General features: G+C 34.9%; 2 protein-coding genes across 2 annotated transcripts in view; one reads left to right on the top strand and one right to left on the bottom strand.

Annotated features, from left to right (window-relative positions):
- LOC112046818 (uncharacterized) overlaps window positions 1-21413 on the top strand; it is a 129899-nt gene that overhangs the window by 45729 nt on the left and 62757 nt on the right. The window lies entirely within an intron of this gene.
- The window catches only part of LOC112046809 (lysozyme-like), a 42296-nt gene continuing 23734 nt past the window's right edge, over window positions 2852-21413 (bottom strand). Inside the window, exons 4-5 of the mRNA XM_024083615.2 lie at window positions 7087-7150; window positions 2852-5104 (exon numbers count right to left, since the gene is read on the bottom strand). Coding sequence (XP_023939383.1) covers window positions 4971-5104; window positions 7087-7150 — 198 coding nt within the window. The 3' untranslated portion in view covers window positions 2852-4970. The remainder of the gene's footprint in view (window positions 5105-7086; window positions 7151-21413) is intronic.

Below are 21413 nucleotides of genomic sequence, written 5' to 3'. Positions count from 1 at the left end.
CACCATTGCTCCCGTAGTGTGGCTCTCCTAGCACATTCGTGGAGCGATCCATGGAGAAGGGTTTTTACTTGGTCAGTCCAGCGCATTGGTGACCTGCTAAGTGTCACGCGCTCTTGAGCCCTCCACCTTTCCTTGCACCACAAATCTCTCTATAGCTACTATACTACTGTTCAAACAAGTAACCACAATAGCTTCACGATAAAGATGCCGCGCTCATCACACTAAGTTAAATGATCAGAAAATTATGTCCTCTAAAGTCCAACCTACCTTGATCGATTACAGCGGCTTAGGCGTAAAAACTTAAAAACAAACAAAGAGTTAACATTATTAGCATTTATAATATTAGCATGGATTTTCATTATATACCTACGTGTTCTTTATAAAAACAGACCACTTAGCAACAATAAATGCGTAATTAAGATAAATCGATAGCTATTACGTGGATGAAGCTTTAATTGTGACCAATTAGTCCGAAATAACAAAACCGGAGAAAGAATTTAAGGGAACTATGCGACCTTCTTTGGCATGCAATCAGTGGAGTTGTTTTTTTTTTATTCTACAAAGTTTTGAGCTCCAACCAAAATCAATCATGTTTAAAAAAAAGTGTGTCTTGAGCGTTAAAGCGGGCAAAATTAAAAGGTTAATTTAAATTTAAAATAACTTAACGCAGAGAATGCATAATTAGGTCATACATTTTTAAATTAGTCTTTTATTGGTATATTCGTAATATTTAAATTTTTTGATCAAAATGATTAAATCTATAAAATAAAGTAATTTTGAAAATTATTCGTCATCCTTAATGCGTTACTCTATAACTTATTTTAAGTTACTTTGTTAGGTATAAATCTAAATATTTACTTCTGTTTATAAAGATGCAACATACTCCGACTTAATATTTTACAAACGGATCCCTGAATCGAATAGTGGATAAACGAGTCAAAAAATATCATCCACATTTTACATTTTGCTTGTAGGGTACCCTAAAAAAATACTTTTCAGTATTTTATTTCACGACTTTGTTCACATAATCTGTGCTAAGCCAGACGAACACACAGACGGACATGGCAAAACTATAAGGGTTCTTTATGGACTACGGAACCCTAAAAAAGATAAAACTATTTTAAGTACATTAGTTTAGTTTTGTGATGTTCTTGATACAAATAGAGAAATCTTCACCATAATTTCAACTTTGATGGACAGGACAGTATTCTAATATATTGGTTTGACAGTTAGGTAATTTTGGGCAAAAAAGTGCCAGTTAAGAGATCGACAAAAATACATAATATAAAATCTTGCGATATTCTTCGTACAAATCACGTACAATCAGCACTGTTTGAATGGAGAAAAAGCTGAAATTGGAAGTGCAAACATCGTCTGTTTATCAAGTGCCTGAGTATTCGCTCCGATCGGGAATGGGAATCAAATTAGTTCGCTGATTTTTCAGAAAAATCATTTTCATTTTTCAATTCACCCAGTTGAAATAAAGAAAAAAATATTTTTAAAACATTTTTGGTGTTATTTATCCAGATAAAATAATTTTAAAATATCGCTATAGGATTTTACCAAGTCCGCCAATGTACATTGTGCCAGCGTGGTGGACTATTGACCTAATTCCTCTCATTCTGAGAGGAGACTCGAGCTCAGCAGTGAGCTGAATATGAATTGTTAATGACGAATAAACACCCTCAAGCAACGACAGACAATTTCGGTGCAGAATTTGGCCGCGATGCACCTCCATATCTAATTCATCTATGCTATAAACATAATATATTTGTCGGAGAATTAGATAATAATAGCGCCATCTTACATTAAGTAAAGTAACTAATTTGAAAGCGATATCTGTTAGAAACGTCAAAGTACGTGTCAAAGTTTATCTCTCAGTTGATGATCTCGGACAGAGCGCTTTTTTCAAGTTTATTTAGTCAAACGTGGTTACCACTTAAGCTGGATCTAGTCAGTTTAGCAGTGAGTGAGAGAATGGGTGAGTCAGTTATCCGTATAGTCAGGCCACTGCATTGTTAGTTACTTGGCTGCGAGGCGACACGAGTGGAGAAGGAGAGTATTGGCTAGCTGTAAAAGACGTCTTTAATCCTGCTACTAGCGGTTGCCTGTCCGTAATTTCACTGGTGGCTGCCTTACTGCCATACGTTAGTTAATCCTGGTTTACATCTTAGCGCTAAACTTGATCAATATTGTAATAAGAGGGTAGAACGGTATTAGAAAGTCAAGCGGTCATTCCGCTAATGATTGATAGTGTTACTTTGTGTATTTTGCCATCCCTTACATAAAGCGTATAACTTAGTTAAGACATAACACGATATCCAAATAGTTAGCCCGTGTGATTTAGTCTACCGTCGATAATCAGTGGAATTTAGTAATTTCCACGTTATATTCATAACAGTTGAAACAGAGTATAAGCTATTGTAGTTCTTATTACAATGCAAGGACAGACAATATTTTCTGTCGACATCGCCGATATTGTCGATATCGTTATAATTTATAACATAAACCTGATGTTAAAATCCGTAACACATCATTGAGTTTAATTAAGCTCATAATAATTAACGCGAAATAGGCTTCCCCTGATTTTCTGAATTCATTATGGAATGTTGACGTTAATTTTTGTCCAAAATAATTAATTAATTAATATCGATAGCTATTTTATTTATATTAAACACTGGTTGAAGTTTTGATAACTGTAATGTAGGTAATGAAAACCATTTAGTTGATCTATAATATTATTGCAATACTTGTATTCAATTATTATTCATTATACATAGAATTAGAATGAAAAATTTAATATTTTCAGCTTTCGGATTGCTTTAGCTTACGTTTGAAAACTAATATGTACGTAATTTAGCCTGCGCGTTTGTTGCAGGTAAACGTAAAGATAACTACTACTCTAAAGTTTTAATCAATTTCCTATAAGTAAGTGGCAATCTCATTATGTTATATTGATATCACATCAAATCTATCTACCTACTCAAATCAATGTAAACTTTCAAGTCCCATTTCACCACTTTAGAGTTAGAGTTTTAAAATTTTTCGTATTTCTTTATGTTTTATGAACAATTTTTTTAAACTGTAACTCTATAAATGAACGACTTTCCATACAAATTTTCACCCCCTTCTTATTTTATTTTCGCAATAATAAGTATCCTATAACCTTTTCCGTATTATGGTCTTAAACTGTGCCAAGTTATATTTGAATTAATTCAGTAGTTTCAGCGTGATGCCCGAATAACAAAAAAACACGGACAGACAGACAGACAAAAAATCGAAAAAAAAAAAATTTTGCTACAATATCAATTATATAATGCCCCCCAACAAAAATTTTCAAAATATTTTCATTGTACAGAATGTACAAAATGTACAGCATTCGTATTATAAGTATAGATTCTAGATGGCGCTGGCGTCCGTTATGCCACGGTCACTTTGGTCTTACAAATGGTATAAATAAAATCTCAATTTGCGAATAAATGTATAGAATTCGACCAGTTTTATTATAAGTATAGATTAAAGACTAATAGGAGTATAGGTACGACAATAGTCCAATAGAGAGCCAATGACTCTCTGCGATAAGGCCGACCCATAACCATTGAGCTATCGACGCTTCAACTTTTCAATACTTTGTATGTGTTAACGAATAAATGCCCCTTTTATAAAAGACTAAAGGATGCCCGCTATTTTAGATTTTTTGCGGGATGAATAGTAGCTATGTGTTAATCCATTCCAAATTTCAGCCAATCGTTTCAGTAGCCGCAGCGTAAAGGAGAAACAAACATACTTACACACAACCAAACTTTCGCCTTTATAATTTGATAAAATAAATTTTTAAAATCAAAAAAAGTCAAGGAGAAAATTTTTATGAAAAGAAACACAAATAAAACACTATTTTATATTAAAAAAATTATATTAAAACTCCATTAAGCTAATTCAACTAAATCATAGACAACATTCTGCCGGAAACATTAATACGCCTACTGCTCTAAACCTTTTTGGTCTACAATAGAGAATCAGGTTTTAAATAGAACTGTGTTTTCATTCACAACTGTGTACCAGTGACCGTGTGTGAGCATCTGTGTAGAGGGCGTGGGTGTACATTATTGTTGTAAGATGATATATTTTATACTTATGACTAATTCTTTATACTAAACGTAAAAAAAACTGAATGACGGATTGATCATTCAAAAGACGAGATGAACCATGGTGATTCGAAATTTAAGCGAAAGAAATTGAGTTGTAAAGTTTGTTATAACTTTAAAACATACATTTTCGGCTATAGTTTCTGAATGGATGGTTTCAATTATTTTTCTTAGAGCTTTTTAGATTTTAAAATCGACAAAGTAGCAGCATATTCTTACATTATGTTTGAGATACAGAGGTTACACATATAGAGAGAAAACACCTAGGTATGTACCTACTAAATACCTTATCAATTCATACTGATTATTTCGCTTAGCGAGAGCTCAGTTTGCGAATATTTGGAGGGACCCAAAGAGTCACTTCTTCGGGTCCTAATTCAAGGGTTATTACTCATTTCGAGGATTTTAAAAATAATAATTAGAATTATTTTGTTCTTATTTAAAAATCTCTAAAAGTACCTACCTAATGAGAAATGTACTTTTTGTAAATTAACTTATATTCCTGTGTTTAAACTAATAATGCTAATAAAAGTGTAGCATGATTTAAATCTGCTTCACAGAGTTCTAATATAGATATTAATAAAGATTTCAATGGAATTGAATTTAGTCTATATTCTGTTTTGTAAATAAGCCTATTTGCGTGAAACAGAGCCTATATTTTTAGCCTGATGATCGTATTGTGCAACGCAAACTCATAAAGACATAAAATAAACAAAATGTATGAATGTATGTAAAAATACCTAAAAGATCACTGAGAAGAAAACATAATTGGGTTCTTTATAAAAATGTAAAACTTAATACTTAACTAATAACCTACTAGTATATCTAACATCTAGACAAATCGGGTAGGCTTTTTTCTTTGCAGTAGGCGAAGGAGGCGGGCCAGGCCTTGAAACCGACTCTGCCGTAGATGTTTTTGGCGCAGCGCACGTCATCCGCGAGGTCCTCATTGAGGAGATCTGGAAAATTAGCACGATGTTTTAATACGCACAATAAATGTGTTCTATGAGCTATAGGCGGTTGAGGACTCTGGTGTTATGACAATCCTACAAAAGTACCTATTAGTGACTCCACTAAGTACCAGGCCACGTGTTTTTTCATGGCTAATTTACGCGCAGTGCGAGAAATAAAGTGTCAAGCGATTATAAGGTATTAAAATGACGCGGTAATTCTCCTGGTACAAATAGGCAAGCAGGTAGGTACAGGTACAGGCTTCTGTAGAGACTTAGGGCTCGGCGAGGCAATTGCCTGGGACTAACTTAACAGTTAGTTATTATAAAGGCTTCTGCGACAAACAGAGTAGACTAAATATTTATTTTACATTGTACCTATAGTATAGTATAGTAATGAGTGGGTACAGTAAATTTTCTTAATTATAGATGTCTCACAAAGTCCGCAGTAGCTCATAAAGTCAAAGTCTAAGATATTTATTTAGTAAAATTTGTAATACATTATTATTTTGAATTGCCAATAAGTTTTCGTTGTGTGTTTTGGAAAAAAGTTTAATCTGTGAAAACAGTATGAAAATCCGTTCAGTAGTTATAGAGTCAGCAAGAACAGACGCACAACTTTTAGTCTTAATAAATGTAAGTAATATTTCACCAAAATAAAATAAAATTATAAACTGATTTTGATTTCCTTGAGCACACTACCTTCTCCTAATTATGTAAATTATATGAATCTAAGCAGTATTACATTTTAACCTACTTACAATATTTACTCAAGCAACTCTTGAGATAATAGCAAAAGGAAATCTACATTTAGCGCACGCTAATAGAATGAGTGCCTGTGGCGACCAGACCTAACTTTATGCAGGTTGATACTTTGTCAGTCCATGTTCCTACCTTAGGTAATTACAGTAGCCGATTATGGAGTTTGGACTGTGGTTGCTTTGGAAGGTAGCTGGTTTTAAGGGTTCAGATAAATAATAAATATAATGAAACAATACACACAAAAATATCCAGCCCCAAAGTAAGCCTAGTTTGAGTTATGGGTACTATACAGCTAATTTTTATATTAATTTATATCATTATCATCATATCAGCCGATGGACGTCCACTGTAAGACATAGGTCTTTTGTAGGGACTTCCAAACATCAAGATCCTGAGCCGCCTGCATCCAGCGAATCCCTGCGACTCGCTTGATGTCGTCAGTCTATCTGATAGGATGTCGACCAACACTGCGTATTTTCTGCGTTACACTACATATAAATACTAATTATAAACACACCCAGAAATTGGAAAACACACGAATATTTTCCAGTTGTGGAAATTGAACCACCACAATTTTGACAGCGTGGCTCATTTTTAGCGCAAAAGATCAGCCTGGCTGTCGAGCGCGGAAATGCAGCCAGTATTCTTGCCACCATTCCACATGGGCTTAAGTTTCTTATTCATGGAACCCTCGTAACTTTAATTTTAAGTTTTCGAATAATTATTATCACCATTATCTTAAGTTTAATATTATTACCTGACGTTTTGAAAGAGCTTGAAAAATAAGCCTATTTGAAATAAATGAATTATGACTTTTTTTTTGACATGATGCTCATGGCATGGCACAGCTTAAGCTTCTTATTGTATTTTTTACTCAATAAGAAAAAAAAAATTAAACGTGTGCGTCTCGGGTCACCCGACAGAAGTGAGAACTTAAACCTGCTGCCCTATGTATCAGAGAAAGAGAAGCCAGACAGAGTGGCGCCGAAAAGCGTTACATTACCAAGCGGCCCTAAGAAATTTAAGAAATGATCACTTCAAAAATAATCCTTGAAACCTGCTACCTGCCAAAGCCACCATAGTCCAAACCATAATTGGACTTAGACTTGGTTGGTAGAAGAATATGACAAATTCTTAGACTTCCTAAATTGAGACATGTCTTACCATCGCATGCTCTTAGTCCATAACGAACTGGTAATTAGTTAGCGCTCGTAATATAATTAGCGTACCTTCGCACTTAATATGACAGCGGCCTCCTTTCCTCCCCTTCTTGCACCATTCTTTGTTGTTTATCTGTGAAACAAATATACGATTTGTACTTATTTCTTCATCAAACATAGTTAAATAAGCGCATTGGCAACTGAGTCGTCGGGCCATCAACCATTTTCCTATGTCTATCTATTGACTTGTCTTCACGATCACGACTCGGTTGCTAACGCGCAGACAATATTTTGTTGAGGCTTTAGGTCAGAGTTTCCCACACTTTTTTGTGTCGTAGACCCCTTGCCATGTTTTCCCGTGTTGGGTAGACCCCCTACTTATTTGATATTGATTTTCTGTATCCTACAACTTACACAATTTTATATGCATATATAATATTTTTTTTTACTTCATAGTTACTTTTAAAATAATGTATATATTTTGATATTATAAGATAATATGATGTAAAAAATAGGTACTATCTGTGTATGTGATATGATCCACTATCGTGGAAACCATTTTCTTTTAATGGACCCCCAAATTTTTTTTCGCTGACATAGACCCCTTACAGTTTGTCATAGACCCTTAGGGGTCGATATAGACCACTTTGGGAATCGCTGCTTTAGGTTACTAGATAAAATTATTTCAACAATTTCTATCACTTTCATTTAATTTACTATAGAAACGATTAGGTTATTAAGACAAAACAGTGTGGAAATCAAAATTGCGCAGACTTATCTTGCGCGTACTCTAGCACGCTAAACTGAAAGGGACTAGCAGATGCCCCGCGGTTTCATTCGCGTAGATCCCGTTTACATGGGAATACAGGGAAAAATATAGTCAGTGACTCTCACAAATAACGTGACTTACTATCGGTAAAATTTTCAAAATTAAAAATAAATATCCTTATATCCTGTGTGCATGATGTACTTTACCTACTTTAAGGCTGCCTTTAAGTAAAAAATATATTTTTAGTATCCTAGTTTTCAAGGTAATTTAATTCTATTTACATATGATTTTGTTGGTTGCTCTAATAAATAAATAAATAAAATATCATTGATATAAAAATGCTAATGCAAAGGCGCTCTTATAGCTGAAAGTGGTTTCGCCAAACAATCTTGTGTAAGAATTTGTTCTAAGTAGCTAGGTACTAATCTTAGTTCAGCTCGCAAGGTAAGCTTAACTAACTTCCGAGTAACAACTAACACTTAGCTTTGTTCGCAAAAGATATTTCTTACAATTAAGTTAAAACTAGCCGACGCCTCGCGGTTACATCCTCGTAGTTCCCGTTCCCGTGAGAATACGGGGATAAAATATAGCTTAGGACATTTAAAAATATGTGGCTTCATTGTGGCACCTATCATTCATCGGTTCGGTTCAGTAGATTCAGAGATTTTATTTTTATTCTTTACAAGTTAGCCCTTGACTACAATCTCACCTGATTGTAAGTGATGATGCAATCTAAGATGGAAGCGGGCTAACTTGTTAGGAGGAGGATGAAAATCCACATCCCTTTCGGTTTCTAGACGACATCGTGCTGGAACGCTAAATTGCTTGACGGTACGTCTTTGTCGGTATTAGGGTAGTAACTAACCACGGCCGAAGCCTCCCACCAGCCAGACCTCGACCAATTAGGAAAACTTCAATCGACTCAGCCAGCGATCGAACCCATTTATTTGAATAAAAGGTAACACATAAAGTACCAAAAGTAATGTCCTTGTAATATTAATGTGATGGGTGTACTTGTTTCTTGTCGCAAATGGATTCAATGTTCGGAGTAATTTTGGAAAATTTCAACCTTAATTCTCTTCTTATAATTCAGTTATCAAGCCACCATTACGTAAATCTTGTCGCGAACATAAGGAATTATTTCTCCACCCTACAAGCTCAACACAATACGCATAACCTAGGATTACCTATCTTATATCCAACAACATTATCAGCAGATCGACAGGATTTGAATCAAGACCACGTCAAAGATGTAGTCACGCAAAACTTTTACGTGATTTTATAGTTTTCCATTCATTAAAGATCTATTGAACTTCATTGAAAACTAGAAAATGCACGAGTAAATAAATAAAAAAAATAACCCGTCATTGAGGAGTCCTGCGAAATCCTCTTTTAAAATTATAGAGGAGCTCTTTAATAAATTGTCACGTATAAGAGTCTTACGGGAAAGGGAAGTGAGGAAAAAACCGGCCAAGTGCGAGTCGAACTTACGCACGAAGGGTTCCCGTTATATTTATAAACGGCAAATAAACACGTTTGAATGGGAACCGCCTTAAATATTTATGTAATTCTATTTCATAGTATTTTTTTGTTATACAGCAGCCGATATTTTATATAAGAGATAGGGCACTAGCACATCAAAACAGGCGGACAAATATGCATAGGTAATTGTCTTAGTCGCTTATTAAACAATGAAAGTTATTAAAACACATAATACCTACCTAAATATTGTCTACAATGTCGAGTTGTGTGTTTAGGAAGTGTAAAAACTATATAATGTAAGTAAATACAAAACCATGCATGTGTGCCATCATGCTCATTGGAGTCGCTAAATTTGGATCACTTTTTGCGGTGATTTTGTAGGCACGTAACATCATCATCTCCTTACCCTTATCCCACTTAAGTGGGGTCGGAAAAATATGTCAATCTTTTTCATTCGTCTCTATTACTCGTCAACTCATCATCCACTCCTTTTACACACATGTCCTCTTTCACACAATCCAACCATCTCTTCTTTGGCCTTCCTCTCCTCTTATGGCCTTCCACTTGCACATTCAACATTTTTCTAGTAATATGACTTTCCTCTCTACACATTACATGTCCATACCAAGCTAACCTTCTACTCCTCAATTTTTCTGTCACTGGTGCCACCTTCAGACTTCCTCTTATATACTCATTCCTTATTTTATCTATTCTTGTCACACCACACATCCATCTCAACATACGCATTTCGTTCACATGCATTCGTTTACTATCCATCCCTTTCACCGCCCAACATTCTGATCCATACAGGACGACAGGTCTTACAACCGTTTTGTATATTTTACCCTTAACTCTAAGAGGCATTCGCGGGTCACATAGTACACCTGAGACCTGTCGCCATTTCATCCATCCCGCATTCATTCTACTTTTTACGTCTCGGTCCACATTGCCATCGTTTTGAAAAAGCGATCCGAGGTACTGAAAATCGGATGTTGGCACGTAAAATATCTATAGTATTAAATATTGTTGACAGCGGCAACATAAATACATCATCTTTGAATATTGTAACTGTAACCATCACCGTTCATGAGATACAGCCTCGGACGGGCAGCGAAGTCTTAGTCCCGTTTTACCATTTGGGTACGGAACCCTACAAACTGGCATTGGAAAGGCGACGGACCATCCGCGGGCTCAAATAAAAAGAGGAGGTACAGTTCTTAGCGGGGCGCAGTCGTGGCGTCTTGCTGTTATGAGTCTTTCCTTTTAGTTTTCCACCGCCTTTGATGATGTCAGAAAGCGAGTTTTTAATTCGTCCTATATGTTGCATTTCTTTTTGCGTATTTATTTATTACTGCTTTGAGACTTCGAGGGTGGTCCCCTATGGTAATATTGGACCACTGACAGATATATCTCAAGCACAATTTATTCGTAGATGTAATATTAAAGATATGCTGTAGAGTTTGGTTCTTTAGTTGTTTAGTCCACTTATCTAGGAAGGCTATAGTTTAATAATATGGCACTGCGAAGTATAGGAGCGAAGCATCTGTGACAAATGTGGCAAATGCCTTTGGCAAATACGTGAAATCTTTGTTAGTGTACATACTAAAATTTTCGCGAACGTAGTTGCTAGTGTTGGCTGGTAGTTGCAGCTGTTTAAACTTAAAAAAAAAACCAATAACCTTCATTGGTATGTACAAACATCCATACAAACTTTTGCGTTTGTAATATTATTATTAGTAGGATTAACACTACGTTATGACTTTTCTTTATGCGTGCATTTAATAAACACTTTGAACTTTAAAATTTATTTTAAGATTGAAAAACTGAGATTCACTTAGTCCGAGAACGTATTTGACCACAAGACCTCATAGTCTGAAGACTGCTAGCAACCAAGCATATATATACTATTTAAATTGGTATTAGTACAAACATCGTTCCACTTTTGAATCCCGTCTGCAAGGTTGTATAAAGTTATAAGCCATCGGAGTACACTGCACGTAAGCGTCACGAAGAAATTCCATCTACTCGCAACTTCAAAGCACCGTAGTGCAAAAGATCTTCAAGCTACGATCAAGTGACAGTTATTCGACACAGGAGCCCTGTTTCCGTCGTCGCATTGAAACTGTCTCGCCGTTAGACAGTGCTCCCGTCGAAACTATCTTTGTACTTGATCGAGTCAAGGAAAAATATTGACAACTGCGGAAATGGAATGAAATGTAATAAGCATCGAGTCTATGTCTTTTATTATTTGAAGATATTAAACAATTTTATCATCATCATTATCAACCCATATTCAGCTCACTGCTGAGCTCGAGTCTCCTCTCAGAATGAGAAGAATTAGGCCAATAGTCCACCAATGGCCCAATGTGGATTGGCACACTTCACACACGCAGAGAATTAAGAAAATTCTCTTGTATGCAGATTTCTTTAAGGTGTTTTTCCGGGATAAAAAGTAGCCTATATGTTAATCCAGAATAAAATCTATTCCCATTCCAAATTTCAGCCAAATGAGTTCTGTAGTTGCGGAGTTAAAGAGTAACAAACATCCATACAAACTTTTGCGTTTATAATATTAGTAGGATGAAGAGCAGCACAACTTTATATTTGAACTCTTGGACCACGAGTTTTAAAAAACCCCTATTTTCCAACCGTTTCATAAACTGCAAATTTTAACATAACAATATATTTCTCTGAAACGGCATGAAAATTTGCAATAATTAATAAATTAACACAAATGGCACATTACGAGATATTAACACGGGCACCGATAATATTCTTTGCAGAACATTGCTTTTTGTAAAAATGATTGTCGCTCATTAAATCTCGTAACCGCGATATTAATCGCGTGACCACAAAAGCACGAATTATTTCATTTTTGTGACAGTTGTGAGAGATAACCACGCAAATGAAATTTATCCAAAAATTAATAAAAAGATTTATGGACAATACAGAGCGCAATGCTGCAAGATCTCCTTTCGATAAAAGCATTGTGTCGAGTCGATAACATTTTTATTTGTTGACTAGCTGACGTCGCGTGGTTTTACCCGCATGGTTCTCGTTCCCGTAGGAATATAGGAATAATATATAGCCTGTAGCCTTCCTCTCGATTCGATTAATGGGCTATTTAACACAGAAAGAATTTTTCAAATCGGACCAGTAGTTCCTGAGATTAGCGGGTTCAAACAAACAAACAAACAAACAAACTCTTCAGCTTTATAATATTAATATAGATATAGATTAAATTATATTTACGTATTTTATAGGTGATCACTACAGATTGATGACTTATGGTTCCGAGACTTAGCCCTCATTCACACGAGAACTTTAACGTCTGTCTAACTTTAATCATGGACCTTGACTTAAGAAATGACAGGAAAACTCGCAACTTGCCAACACGCTATGGAGAGAAGTATGTCAAGTATGTCAAGAGATCTAACTAAAAAAACAGTTTTATTAGAAATAAAACAAAAATAATAAGTGTAACACTGATAATTAGAAGAAAATGGAAATGGGCATATATGATACGGGGTCATGACAAATGGAGTCGGAAAGTATCAGGAAGGTATCCCAGAGATGGTAAACGGAGAAGAGATGGGATGTCGACATCAGGGAAGTAGCTGGAGTAACGTGGAATAGAGTGGCTCACAATAGATCTGAATGGAAACGGTTGGAGGAGGCCTTTGCTGATTAGCAACCAGATCATCAAAAATTGAACAAACTACAAATACTAGAATAAGCAAATACTAACTATATAATATGTAAGAATAAGTTTTAAATATTAAGTTGTGCGTTGAAATATTGATCTGAATGAAGGCAATTATTATTATTATTGTAATACTATTTTTAACAGCATTACATGAAAATGTGCGGCTGCAGTCACGTCTGCATTAAAATAAAAGGCAATTAGCCGTAATATTTCATTTAGCCGCACAAAAGTGTCCGATACGCATTTCTCCATTAGGATCGCTATAAAAATGCAAATTCCTGCGACACACCGCACGCTGCATTTTGCATGTAGTCGGCAAACACGTTTTTAATTAATTCGTTTATTTATTTTTGCGTATTGACGCCGCTGTGGGCGGAATTACCCATTACCGTGTTAGTTCTCTTGATTGAGTTGTTATGGTCAGCGTGTTCGCGTTGCACGCCAAATATTTAATGTGTTATTATTTTAATTTGATCATAGTTTAATTATTGTGTGGCTGCCAATGACATACATTGCGGATGTCCGCGACTTCTTTCGTGAATTTCAGTTTTTTACAAATCCCCTGGGATTTATGGATTTTTCTGTGATGAAAAGTCGTAATTAATTACGGTGGTTAATAATTTCTTCTATCTTCCATTGAAATTTTCACAGTTGAGCGGTTTTAGAGATTAATTAGTTCAGGCGAATAGATAGACAGACCGACAAACATTTTTTTTTGTGTTTTACTATCGTGTAAATCTATATTTACATTATATTGAGGAGGGGTTTGGGTTGTTGTAGGGGTAATTTATGAATCTACTGAACTGATTTTGAAAATTCTTTTACCACTAGAAAGCTACGTTGTTTGTTGTTGTGTAACGGGATCTCCGCGGGTGAAACTGCAGGGCGTCGACTGGTAACTATACGTATATTAGACGGAAGGCCTGGCGTAGTATTATGTGTTTGTTATGTGTGTTATGTGTATGTATATTATTATGTATTGTGTATGTGATGACATATGTCGAATATGTCATCTATATGGGCCTCATAAGAAGGCTTAGAGTCACACAGCGGGCGATGGAACGAGTTATGCTCGGAGTATCTCTGCGTGCTCGAATCAGAAATGAGGACATCCGCAGAAGAACCAAAGTCATAGACATAGCTCAACGAGTCGCGAAGCTGAAGTGGCAATGGGCGGGGCACAAAGTTCGAAAAGCCGATGGGCGTTGGGGTCCCAAGGTGCTGGAATGGCGACCCTGCAATACAAAGCGCAGCGTTGGTCGACCAAGTAGACTGACGACATCAAGCGAGTCGCAGGGATTCGCTGGATGCAAGCGGCTCAGTATCGTGATGTTTGGAAGTCCTTACAAAAGGCCTTTGTCCTGCAATGGACGTCCATCGGCTGATATGATTATGATAAGGTCTAATATTGAATCTTCTTTTTTGAAGTCGGTTAGTAAAACTCCCCTGAAACTCATAATAATTACGAAACATGAACTGAAAGGATCAAAATTTGCTGTTACGAAAGACAAACTTGACTGACGTACAATTTTGACCTTAAAGCAATAAAACTCCGATTCAACTGAATAGTCAAATAAAAATTCGTCATAGAAATTGTTTGTGTCTAAAATTTCAGTCGTGAACTACAAATTGAAATTGAATAATATTTCCTTTGTCTTCGAGTCGACGGTACAAACGAAGCTTTTAGTAAAACAATCTCTTCGCAATGGATTGTAAACATTACGCGAGACAGATTGAAACTAAAGATTAGTAGATCATGGAACCACTTAATTGTTGTAGTTGTTAATGTAATTTATGTTAAACTTAATAATTGTCGCGTTGGTTGGTTAATTGGTTCTCAGTGGCGTAGCTACCGCCATATTAGCCGTATCAATGATACGGAACCCCTGGTCAACAGGGGCAGTGTGTGAAAGCAAAAATTAGTAAAATGTAATCCACAATCTCACTTAATCTAGTGGCCCTGGGACAAAAAAAAATAAAAAACTGCCAGACAAGAAATTGACAAAAGTCGAAAAAGGCAATATTTTTTTCTGGGTTCGTGCCCCCAAAAATTGTAAATATCCTAGGTACGTACTCGTAGGTTAAATCACTGTCATATTTATTTTAAGCAATCATTTTTGTTACTTTTGTAAGAAATCTTTACCCTTACCTACCCACTAACTGTTTACTAATAAAATTGTGAAGGTGTAAAATTTAAATGGTATCTAAATTATTCTCAACTATTCCCATCTCTTCACATCTCTCATTCTGAGAGGAGACTCGACTCAGCAGTGAGCTGACTATGGGTTGATAATGATGATCTATTGATAATGATGATTATTATTCAAATTAATTATTAAAGAAAAACATAGTATTAAGTATTTTGCATCCCAAAAGGGCAAGATACTTTTTACCATTTGCCTCAATACCTGTCTACACTTGTATCTACAAATAAATAAATTGATTGATTGATTGATTGATTGATTGATTGATTGATTGATTGATTGATTGATTGATTGATTGATTGATTGATTGATTGATTGATTGATTGATTGATTGATTGATTGATTGATTGATTGATTGATTGATTGATTGATTGATTGATTGATTGATTGATTGATGGATTGATTGTTTGATTGATTGATTGTTTGTTTGATTGATTGATTGATTGATTGATTGATTGATTGATTGATTGATTGATTGTTTGATTGATTGATTGATTGATTGATTGATTGATTGATTGAGACTGTAAACATTGGAGCAGCATGGTCCTCTTTCTTCTGAGGAAAATCGTGAGTTTTTGCTCGTAATACTTAATACTTCTACGAGTATGAGTAACATATTGTAAATGCCACTACAGAGTTCGAATACAGATATTGGTCCAAGTCTTTGTAGATACAACATAGGAGTTCTCAACTTTGTTCTACAAGTATGTAGTTATAACAGCACTCGACATTGCAGATTCTTGACCTGCGCCGCGAGGATAATGCTGGATAGTAGTAAGTTGGAAATGAGAATTCTTTGTTGTAAAATTGTACTTTGATCAATTGGAAATTGAAGTATTCTAACTTCTGTCTTACTCTTAGATAAAGGATATTACACAGTAGCAGAGTTCCTTAATGACAAATTATTTTATATCAATGAAATGTAAATGTATACTTATGAAATGACATTGTAAATAATTGACAATTCTAATATTAGTAAATAAAAAATATTATAATGTAATCGCTTGCAAGCCTATGAGGCAGATTGTGTATGAACATTAAAATGTAACAATATCTGTATATGACCACATTCTGGCAATAAATGATTTATGATTTATGATTCTGACTACGCTGGTAAATATATTAAACTGGTCCTAGAAATACTGGACACTCTTAATCTTGATATATAAATGCGAAAGGTCATTCATTCATCACGAAATCTCAAAAACCACTGGACGTGCAAAGATGAAATTTGGCAGGGAGGTAGCTTATAGTTAATAGACGTCCGCTAAGAACGGATTTTGCAAGAGTGCCGGATTAAGGAGGTCAAACGGTGGACGAAGTCGCGACCGTCCGCTAGTTAAAAATAAAACGTTTAGTTACTCGTAAATTATTAATGACTAATTCCGCTTGATTCCCACAGAGACGAACAACACACAATTCTACAATTTCATATTGTAGAATTGTAGAAATAAAGTTAAATAAAGTTTCAGTCATGAAAATTAAACTTCTAATTTAATATATTTAAGTACTAAAAAAAATATTGCTTAATTCTTAATAAAACTTTATATGAAATTAAAAAATAAAAGCTAATCTCCACATAAAGCACATGGCTCCATGGAAGACCAGCGCTGCGCTGGTGCATCCATCACTAGCGTAGCATATGCTGAGTGGTGACCATTTTGGTACCACACACATAATTTTTTTTTTTTATCAATTTAATTTAATTTTATTAGGTTAATATCTTTAAATTATTAGTTCACTATATTTTTAAAATTACTTTCTTTCGTTTTAAGTATTTGTTGTCTTTTGTGTATTATGTGTGTGTGTGTCCAAATAAAATAATTTTCTTTCTTTCTTTCTTTACTTCTAATCTAATCTGTACAGAAATGGAATCGTGGAAGTCTAGTATACACCGTATTATTCTAAAATTAGTAATTCTTAGTTTGTTTGTGTGATAATTATAATTAGTATAACTGTCACTAATAAAATGTAAATTTCACAACTACTTGAAGCGTATGTTAATTTTCTAAGCTATAGGAAAACAAAAAAAAAGTAATAGTTGTTAAAAATCACCACATTCTTAGAATGAGCAAGCAATAGCAATTAGCAAATAAAACGTTTTACGAAACCTTGGTGGCCTTTAGTTATAAAATTTATATCAGCTTCCATGCGCAAATATTTCAATTAAAAATGTCCTTTCAAAGCTTGCCGTCGTCGTAAAGTTTCCTCAGTACTTCTCAAAGGAAGCTTTTAAAACATCCAATAACATAATCCCGGGTTGCAATGGATTGCAAACATTAGGTGGAACAGACTCCCGGGAACCGAGATTAGCAATATCGGAAAGTATTAGATCGCAAGACGTTATTTACCGACCGTCTCGACTGATTCCGATCGCTTCGATTTGCACACAGAGCGTATTTAGTATGTATCGTATTGAACTGTGGCGGCGAAAATAAATTGAAACTAAATATTAGAGGAATACGATAATGCGGATACTTCTGAAGTTATTATATCTATTTAAAGGCATTTATAATGCTTATTTGTAATCTTTACTTATAATAAATACTTAAATAAGTAAATACTGTAACAGGTCAAATTCTGTATCTATATCTATACTAATATTATAAAGCTGAAGAGTTTGTTTGTTTGTTTGTTTGATTGAACGCGCTAATCTCAGGAACTACTGGTCCGATTTAAAAAATACTTTCAGTGATATATAGCCCATTTATCGAGGAAGGCTATATTATATTTTCAAAAAAATTAGGAATCCTTCCAGAAACTCCAATAATATTGAATATATTTTGAAAATTCTTGCCTATTGGAGGGCAATAAATAATCGATACTGAAGCCAAAGATACATTTTTTTTGCCTGTCTGTCTGTCTGTATGTGTTTTTTGCTGACCAGGAAACCGCTGAAACTACTGAATGAATTCAAATGAAACTTAGCACGATTTGAGACTATAATACGTCGAAGGTTTTATATTATTTTTGTTGCGAAATGTAAATCAGAAGGGGGTTGAAAGATTGTATGGAAATTGGTGTGAGAACTACCAAAAAAATACTAAAATCATTTATCTATAACATGTCCTGTGTGCTGCAAGTGGTTTAGATAAAATAAAATAAAAAAGCCCGCCAACCCGTATTGCAGCAGCATAGTGGGCTTTACTTCCATATCCAGAGGTCCTCCCTGGCCTTGTAGAGGGCCGTTAAAATAGGCTGGCAGTGATCTGGGGATTATTCCGGGAAATAAGTAGACAATGTTCTCCAAGGTTCACTTTGTCTCTATACCAAATTTAGTGATTTAGTCGTGAAAAGGTGACAGACAGACATACTTACTTTTGCTTTTATAATATTAGTATACCTAGATTTCTGTAATGTGACGTTATTTTATATGCGTATTATTTAATTTGTTAAGTAAATAGATATAACAAATATGTATTATTTACGTTTGCCTTGTAATAAAGTGTATTTTCAGTATTTCTTTTGCTCTCGATACCAAAAATGGAGGTATAAATAACTTATTCAAGTTCTCTGCAGAACCGCAATTGAGATTTCCTTGGTGATTGAAAACGTAAGTACGTGTCTGTTCTCTATATCGATGCGGGTTTAGTTTGCAGCTAGTGTTGCCCCATCACTTCGTTGAATGTTATCGATACTTTGAAATTATTACACAAAATGTAAACGCGTTTGTATTTTAAGCACAGATTAATCTATTTCAAATAGTTAGTAGATAGTAAACGCATTTTTAAAAAGTCTAGACTGTCAGAGTAGTAAAAGATACTTTAAAAAATAATCGACAAGAAACTTAGCAATTTTAATATCAATGCATTTCATCGCAAAATCCCAGTGAAAATCCAATGGTGTTTAGAGTAATGCATACTGAATATAAAGTGTACCTATAGAAGAAAGAGATGTGTAGGTAAAGTAGGTATAACTTAAACGTTTTTAAGTTTCTGAAATGTGTATCGAGCGAAAATAATAATAAATACTGTAAAATCGATTTATTTTCCTCCGTGAAAACCCAAAACCGAATGTCTCTACAATATGTGTCAAAATTGTAAACAATAAAAATAACATCAGTCTTATTGCTTTATAATCTTTATAATGAGCGCTAATATAAAAAATGCAAGAGTAAAAGGAAAGAATCATGGAACAATACGTATGTACGAACAAAATCAAATAAATTGATTTAATGTAATATTGGCATGCGAATATAAAAAGGAGGAGCAAAAGTTATTTAGAAGTTTATCGACATCCGCAAAACTGTTGGCATCACTAACAGACAAGCAACTTAGACGAATGGTAGTGAATTGATCGGTGGGAGTCTCGTTACTTACAATGCGAATCACACCTTATTTGAATGATCCGTATCAATTTATGTTCAGTATGTACGGTTCGCCGTTCCGTTTCTGCCGTAGTGTTTATTTAAACTAATGGAAGTAATATAATAAGTGTTTCTGTAGATTCATTTATATAAGGATACTTAAGTAACTACCTTTTGTTGTTAAAAAAAATCGGTTGTCTGTAAAGTCGGTTTACTAACGATAGTTGAACGTGACAACGTCATAAGAAAATACTAATGGAATGGTTGCATTTTTCAAAAGAAAATGTTCGTTTTTCTAAAATACTGTTTAATAATAATCTTCATAGAATAAACTTAATTTCTTGTAAATAAAGTTGGCAACCCTAGAGCGAGGGAACGGCGCATGATATTATCTTTTTGACGGTCTCCGTGGCGCAGTGGTATGCGCTGTGGATTTACAAGACGGAGGTCCTGGGTTCGATCCCCGGCTGGTAATTTTCTTAATTTGTCCAGGTCTGGCTGGTGGGAGGCTTCGGCCGTGGCTAGTTACCACTCTACCGGCAAAGACGTACCGCCAAGCGATTTAGCGTTCCGGTACGATGCCGTGTAGAAACCGAAAGGGTGTGGATTTTCAACCTCCTCCTAACAAGTTAGCCCGCTTCAATCTTAGACTGCATCATCACTTACCATCAGGTGAGATTGTAGTCAAGGGCTAACTTGTAAAGAATAAAAAAAACAATTCGAATGTGCAGCCAGCTCTATCGAATTATAAGACGTTGTCACGTCAAAAAAGCTAATATCCGTAAATGACCAGGCTTGGCATATTGGTCATTCTATTTTCAAACTGCCTGTACTGGCAAGAGAATAGATTAAGATAAATAATTGGTAAGTCTTTTCAATAAAAAAAAAAATCGCAGGGCTAGTTTCCAACGTTGGTGTCGCTGCTGTCCAACGCTGGTCTGCTGGCAGCTCGAGACTGAGGTCTCTGTCCAGCAGTAGACGTCCATTGGCTATTAATGATGAAGTAATTGACTCGTTGATCCAATCATTAGTGTACTTGGCTTCGAATCACGAAATCTTGAGTTTATGTCTTGTGTCAGATTATGAAATACTAGCAGACACCACGTGGTTTCACCCGCGTGGTTCCCGTTCCCGTAGGAATACGGGGATAATATATGGGCTATCTAAGACTGAAAGAATTTTTTAAATCGGACTAGTAGTTCCTGAACCAAACAAACAAACAAACTCGTCAGCTTTATAATATTAGTATTGATTGAGCTTTCTGTCTAAATAAATTGTTAGGTACATCAAGATTAGGCACACAGAAAACGCTAAAGCTAAGCTTTTCGTTAAAAGTATAATTATTTGATATAGATTAATTAATTCAGATTTCCACTATAATTCTAAATAATCTACAGCATTCCAAACATAACTTAGGATAATGTGCTCTGAAATTTGCATGAAGAATGACTGATTGCAATATTAGGAGAGATACAAAACACATATTCATAATGGTATATCTGTATGACGTAATATATTGTGACGTCACAACTGGAATATCGCAGCCAAATTAAAATGTCATTAACATATTACGCATTGTGATGTGTTTGCACACAATACACAGCTTGGGCAAGTACACTCGCTAGTTGCTATTTCAAAGAATTGAGGTACATAATGCTTCTGTCAATTCAACCACAGTATTCAATGAACTTATAGTTGCTAGATTTTAAGGATCATAGAATTTGTTTAGTAAGGAAAAGGAAAAAATAAATAAATAGAAAAAAGCTAATATTATGACTTATATTATCGTATCATCAAATTTTAGTCGATGGCTACAAAATGGCGTTTAATTGTGTAAAGTTAATTTTAGTTTATAATAAATGTTTCTGAATATGGCATAGGAGCATCTGAATCCCTAACGAATATGAACCAATTAGGACGTAATTTAAT

The sequence above is a fragment of the Bicyclus anynana genome, chromosome 2, assembly GCF_947172395.1.
Source record: "Bicyclus anynana chromosome 2, ilBicAnyn1.1, whole genome shotgun sequence".
Taxonomy (NCBI): Eukaryota; Metazoa; Arthropoda; class Insecta; order Lepidoptera; family Nymphalidae; genus Bicyclus; species Bicyclus anynana.
Note: the sequence above shows the minus strand (reverse complement) of the source record. Positions and strands in the feature narration are given on the sequence as shown.